Consider the following 7,252-nt stretch of genomic DNA (forward strand, 5'->3'; position numbering starts at 1 on the left):
TAACTTTTGTTATTTATTTTCAGTTGGATTTGAATTACCTCTTCTTTCTCTGGAGCTGATTGCTGATCTAGGCTCTGGAGAACAAAAACTTGTTGATCTATCATTTAAGGAATTAATAATTCAGTATGAACAATCTCAATGTATGGAAACTTCTATCCAAATTTCCCTCCATTCTGTTAATATGGAAGATCTTCAAAAACCTGAAGACTCTAAACACAGATTTATCATGGTTTCTTCTAGAGCAGCAAGCAGTGAACCGAGTTTTTCAGGCTTTGCTTCTAAATCATGTCCAAATTTATCTTCACCTCAGAGTACAGTCCCTCCTTGGCACTTTTCACTTCCTGACCACTTGGAGACAGGAGAAGTTCTTGGTGCAGTATCAACCAGACATCGTCATGTTGTTGGTAAGTCTTAAGTTAATTTTTTTAAAAACATTTTTAACATAATGCAGGGGTAACTGACATATTATTATTGAGAATTATTTTTAAATTTTTTGTGTATTGTAATAATTCTCAGTATTAATAAGTAATTTTTGAAACCATGGTATTTAAGTGTCTTAGAGAATTATGACTTTTAGTTATGTTTTAGTATATTTTTTCTAAATAAGTTAACTACTGTATATTAATTCATTTTAATATTTCAGTTGCTGAAAACTCAATAGAAAATAGGATGAGAGGTACTCAGCCCAGGTGTCCTTACACGCCACCACCTTCCCCTAGAGGAAAAATGTCTCCAGCGGTTTTTAGAGAGGATAATCTTGTACATGTTAACATTGTTATGAAGCCATCACGCCTCAACAAGTTTGTTGTAAGATCTTTCTATGTTTATGAATTAATTTTAATTATAATTATATATTATTTCATTTTATCTTAAAATTGGAGTTTACCATGTAAAGAAAAACATCTATTAATCAGATTAAAGATGGCTGATTAGCATATAGTAGTTCTTTTGATATTATACACTACCTTATTTTTGCACTACCATGTAATTAATAAAATGTATCTGTTATTGGTACTTTATTTATTGTTCATAGGTGGAAATGACAAATGAGTATGAAATAATCTTCTATTGTAGTCCTGACAGGGGTTATTAAACCATTTTGATGCATGATAATATTATTTAGTTAGTCTATTGATTATTTGCAGCCTATACCAAACTTCTTTGAAAGATTTTTGTATAATATTCTGAATGATGTAACTTGTTAAATATTGTTTCAATGTGCATGTTCCATGGTGAGAGTGACAGTGACAGCTGTTGTAACAACTGCCGTTGTGTACAATATCACATTTTCTGTCTTGACAGTAGTGTTGTGCTAAGAGGATTTTCTTGATAGTTGGTGGTACTACAGTCACAAGTAGGTGCCTTAACTGTAAAATGTAGCACCTTGTAATAAAACAAATAACTAAAACTTCTATGGTGATATTTGATTGATTGAATCCTACAATTTCTTAGGTGTGGTACATGGGATTGTCTCAATGTTCCACTATCCATCTTGGTCTTTCACAAGTTTTTAAATTCTGGATCCTGTCTCACCTACTTTTTGCACTTATCTTTCCTAGGTTCACCTCCATGCCTCTTTCAGCTGTCCTTTTCTCGCCTTCACTGATGCTGGATGTTCCATTCTAGGCAATGTTGAGTTTTATCAGCATGATATTTTCTGAGGGTCTTCCCTAGCCATTCCATTTTTAAAGCTTTTATTTTCTTGCTTTGTTAATTTCTTAAACTCAAAATTGGAAATCATTTCTGGGCCATCATTTTATGAAGGTCTGTAGGTTTTTTTTTTTACTTGTTTAGTGATTTCCCATGTCTTCCTTGCTTACAAAAGTACATATTTTATGTTGATGTTGAAGAGCCGAATCTGCTTCCCCTTAGTATCTCTGGAAATCAACAAATTGACTGGAGCTGTGGAATTGTTTGCTGGGCTTTTCTAATCCAGCTTTCCACGTTCCTTATTGGCTCCAGCTTTCTGATTCACCATACTTATAATTTAGTAGATTTTTTTCGATCCTATTCGTCTGTATTTCACCCATAATTCGTTGCTTTGGAAAGTATTAACTCTTTTCCTTGTAGATCATTTTGCTTCTCCTGCATGTCTCTAAAACTTTGGATTAGATTTTTAAATATAATTATTACATTACTGATTTATGCTATAATCTAACCTATTTGATTTTTTTTCAGAAATCTCGTCAGGTCAATGTTGATTTCAATAGTCTTGATGTGATTGTGAATGTAGAATCGTGGGTGGTAGTGTTAGACTTCTTTGGAATTAGTGATTTGGATCAGGATACTCTGAAGAAGGATCACACTACTGAACTTCCTCAAACTCCTTCATCATTTAAGAAATGTAAATATCTGTTTATAATTTCTGATTTTTGACTAACTGGATTGTTTTTTGTTGAAAGGAGGTTTATTGAGAATTCAACTCTACCCCCTTGGAGTCAGTGGAATAAAGTAGACTGTATTTTTTTAATGTGGTTATTTGCTTATCTAATTTAATTTGAAACTAACAATAAAAATAAAATAGAAAGTTACCTATCACTCTTTACTAATTAAGGATTCCATTTTGTTTTATTAGTTATTCAATGTTGAATAATTTTACTACAATTCTTTTTATAATAAGTCATTATTGATTCAACAATTACTTTAGTTTTATATTGTTACAAGAGATTATGTCTTTCTATTTGTGTTAATCAAAAAATTCATAGTTCCAGAACAAATAGGAGTTGACTCTGAATTGGAATTGACTGTGAGATCCTTAAGTGTTGTATTGAATAGAGCAGAATATGAAGTTGCTCGAGCTGTGATGACAAACTTGAGTAGCAGACTAGTATCAGCTGCAGGTTCAGGATTTACTGAAACGGAAGCGAGTGTTGGTTCATTTAGTCTCTCAGATCTTACCCCAAGTCACAGTCAGTTATACAGAGAAAGATTTATTACCGCTGGGCTGAAGTTATCTATGGTGAAGTGAGTATATTAGCTTTATGTGTTATTTACTAAATATATAGATGCTTTTCATCGTAAATTTCATTAATATAATATGTAAAATAAAAACTATAAAGAGAATACGAGATGAAAGTTTTCTCTTTTTTGAATGAAAATAAAAATAATATGATAATAAAAAATAAAAATATAATAGTGAATTTATATAATTTTGTCAATAATTTTTAGATTCAATTCTCCAGATCCAGTACAACTTCGACCATATGATTTACAGTTAAAAATGGACATGACTTCATTAGTATATGTACATACTCAGAGATATGTTGCTGAAATCCAAGCCTTTTTTAATCTTTTTCCTCATCTTCGTAGGGAGGTGGGCTATTTTAGAGGAAAGATGGTAAGTAATTATATACTTAACCTTAAATTTTATGAATTATTTGCAGTCTTTAAGATGAAATACTTAGACATGTATATTTATTCATATTCTAGTGAAGATAAAAATAATTAGATTGGTATCTGATATTTCCTGCTGTAATTGATGAGTTAGTGAGATCATATTTTCCCTATTTAACTGTTAATTGGAAAATGCAGATTTAAGTATTAACAAGACTTTAGCTTGAAGCTACAGTGAAATGCCTAGCCTGATGTAGGTTAAAGAAAGCATAGAATATATCTTTTTTTGCTCACTGGAGGGTAATAGGAGTTTAATAAGGTTGGTAGAATGAGTGTCTCCTGAAATCCTGATGACCTATGTACTGTGCTAAGATCTGCATTAGACAGTATGACAGAAAAGGATCTGAGCTGTCTTGAAGAAATTAATTTTTAAGGGGAGTACTGAAAAGTAGAAAACAAGTTTTCAGTTCTGGGTTTCTTGATATATAATAGTTTGAAGATAATGGATGATTAATGAAGAGGTTTTGAATTGTTTTATTAATTAAACTTTTTAGTTTCTATCGCTCATCTTTTGCTATTCTGTGACTCAGAAAAAGTTCCATTCTATGGAATCTCAATCTCCCATCTATTAGCTGGAAGAAGTTGAAAAAAGTTTCTTTTTATGTTTTTAAAAAAGTGATTTTTGTTTCTAAAATTTTTTCACTTGTGTATTTTTCCAAAAACAAAATTGTAATTTATTGAATAGGTATATATTGATCCTAAGGTTGTCAATACTTTTAGCCCTTCTTGCTTTTACCACAATATCTAATTTTTTGTTGTGGGTATCCCATAATTTATCACTGAGACAATTAGTTATTATAACATCATCGTTAATCCATATTCTTATTACTGCTAGAATTTCTCATTAAAAGGAATTTGTGTTGTACATAATAGTATAATGTTATATGATTGAAATATGTCTTTTTTTTAGCTAGAAGATGATGAGAATGCTATTTCCACTAGAATTCTGATTGAACTTCATGCTCCATCTCCTATCATAATACTTCCAATGAGTTCTCAGTGTACATCTTGTCTAGTTGCTGATCTAGGAAACTTGACTGTAAATAACTGTCTAAAAAAGTCAAATGAAGAAGGTGTTATCAGTAAATCAATTGATCAAAGCAAAGGTGAGTTTTTTTTGTATTCAAATATTACACATTTGAAGAATGATCATATTCTTCTTTAATATTTAACAAAGATATGTAAATAAGCTGAATTTATTTCTTTAATCAATTTCATACATGATTTCAATTGAAGACTACAGGGGAAGCATGACCTAACTCAACTTATACAAATTTTTCAGAAAACTAAATTTTCTATAACCAAGTCCTGAACATGTAATTTTTTTTTTTTTTTCATGATGAAATTTTGAGAGAATAATTTTGAAATAGTGTGGAATGCATCTAAACCTTTAAAAAACTGAAAAAATATATCTCAGAGCATGAAAATGGAGCTGAGGTGCCAAAACTAATTTTGTACCAGAGAAAAACGACTCAGTTGACTACTGTTATAGAGAGTAGAGGGAGGGTTTACACTTCTCTAAATTAGTGTTGCAATAAGATCATTCTCGCAAGGTTCAAATAATTTTGAAAACACTAAAAAAAATTTGAAAGGAATATGGTCCGGGGGCGGTAAAAAAAAACTCAAATAGTAGAATTATACTATTTTATTGAGCCAACATTTCGCCCCACGTTCCAGGGCTTCGTCAGGGCTATTTTGACGGCAGTCAAAACAAAAGTGAAAAAAAAAACTAAAAAAATTTAGTTGAAATTGTTTATTTGAATTAATATTATTCTCATTAGTAACATAATTTAAGGTAAATAAAAAAAAAATATTGAAAAATGAGTAGTATTGCAATAAAGTGACTAAAAGCATTAAATTATGTAGATACATATTGTTACTAAGTGCTAAGTGATAAGAATGAAATATAATAAAATTTTAAGTAATATGATTATTTTGTTTTTAAGTTTCTTTAAAAAAATAAGGAGAGGTCAGAAAGATGAAGTTTTTTCGCAGTTCCACTCGCAGCAAACCGTTCCTCCCCTGTATACTCTTTCCCAACATAGTTATAAGCTAAGATTGTTTTTCCTTGTTTTGATTTGATGATCCTGTTCACCATGAAAAAACTTTAATAATCGATTATCACCTATTTTTCAGAAAAAATCTATTCAAGCTGTTCTTCCCCTATAGTCTTCAATTAGTAACTAAGTTGATATTAAAAGCAACTTAATGTCTTAACTAAATCTATTCCTTTACTATAATAATCAGAATGATTATATTCTTATATCAGAACTGATGATTTTTTCATTTGTCCAAACATTGCTGTTTATTAGTATTAATTAGTCTTTGATTTTTTAGATTTTATTTCGTTAGCAAATTTAAATTCATTTGTTACAAAATTTTATTTAAAAAATTTATGAACCTTTTTTAAATGTTACTTTCCATCCATATCTCTACAATTTTTTTTTCTAGTAAAATAATGAATAAATATTTATTTATTTTTTATTAATGCCACCTCTACCTCTAAGGATCATTGGTGAATTAAATTGTAATTATTTAACTCTGCTGTTAAACTCAAATTCATTAATTTTCTTATTTCCTTTTGTTTGTCCTGGAGGATTTGTTTCAATAGTATAAATAAATAATGTGCCATAAAGTATCTGAGTTTTCCTCAGTAGTAAAAAACATAACTGAAAGAAAAAGTGATGTACTAAATGAAATTTTTTTAAAGTTTCTGATCAATCTTGTTCTACTACAGTGTTAGCTAGATTTGCTTAACAAAATTTAGAATGACATCATTGAAGTAAACAAGGTATAAAGATTTTGCTATTACTTATAATAGAGTATAGAGACATATAAAAACAAAATTTTTGTTCCTGTTGCTACCAGAATTTACTCATATAAATTATAGTAATTTTACAAAAATGATGAGTTGATCCTATCCACATTTGTTAAAATAAACAGTAAAACAAAAACATCACTTCATTTTTATTAATATTAAAAAACAAAACAAAAACTATACCTCCTGTTGGGACGATAGGTGTCCAGCTCTAAGCAAAAGGTTTTCGTTACATATTGTAATATCCTATTTTTGAGTAAATAGTATATTTTTATGTATAAAGGGTTTTTATTTTATATATCGTTTTAATATTGTTCATTTGCTTCGCTAACCAATTTTGTTCAGTCAAATTTGGAGTGTATTTTAAAAACTTGATTTTAACTTTCCATCATAATTGAAATTACAATACATTTAAGAAAAAAGTTAAGAATAAGTATTAAAGAAAATTATTCATAAAGGAAATCGTTAGAAAAAACTCGAAACCCTAGTGCTGCAATTGATGTTGAGAACTAACACCTAGAGAAGGAGAAGGAAGAAAAATTGGTTTTTGTGATTTCATTGCTTAGGCACGAGTGGGGAATCATGTTTCCTGGATGAGGAGGGGCTCATTCATCTTTTGTCTAGCTCAAGGGGAGACATCTTGAAAAAGAAGACATTGAAGAGTCTGCCAAGAAGAAGAAGGGACTCTTTGTTTGGATCGCCAAACACACTTTGGTGGATGAGAAGTGAGTTTGAAAACTGTTAGAGAACCAATGCTTTGTTTCATTAGTGTTTGTTTGCAGAAAGATTGCCAACAGTCAGTGTTAGTTTGTTGAGAAAATCATCAAAAGAAGATTCTATGTAATTGGTTAGTTTTGTTCTAATACCTAAAATTAAATACATTTGTAAAAGAGATATTAATTTAAATTAAGTGTTATTAAAAATAAGTGTTCTGATTGCCTAGAAACCCGCCCTGAGATAAAGAGTTTAAAATGTTATAAAATTTAAATAAAATACTACTATCTATTTAATATTAAAGCTTTTATTTTGAACCCAAGCTAT

General features: G+C 29.7%; 1 protein-coding gene across 1 annotated transcript in view; it reads left to right on the forward strand.

Annotated features, from left to right (window-relative positions):
- Nucleotides 1-7,252, forward strand: part of Vps13D (vacuolar protein sorting 13D) — a gene marked incomplete at its 5' end in the record, with an annotated part of 84,549 nt that overhangs the window by 21,547 nt on the left and 55,750 nt on the right. Inside the window, 6 exon segments of the mRNA XM_067050695.1 lie at nucleotides 24-404; nucleotides 644-807; nucleotides 2,179-2,344; nucleotides 2,706-2,964; nucleotides 3,169-3,337; nucleotides 4,304-4,499. Coding sequence (XP_066906796.1) covers nucleotides 24-404; nucleotides 644-807; nucleotides 2,179-2,344; nucleotides 2,706-2,964; nucleotides 3,169-3,337; nucleotides 4,304-4,499 — 1,335 coding nt within the window.

This window comes from Halyomorpha halys, unplaced genomic scaffold (genome assembly GCF_000696795.3).
Source record: "Halyomorpha halys isolate HHAL.00 unplaced genomic scaffold, Hhal_1.1 Scaffold2076.1, whole genome shotgun sequence".
NCBI lineage: Eukaryota > Metazoa > Arthropoda > Insecta > Hemiptera > Pentatomidae > Halyomorpha > Halyomorpha halys.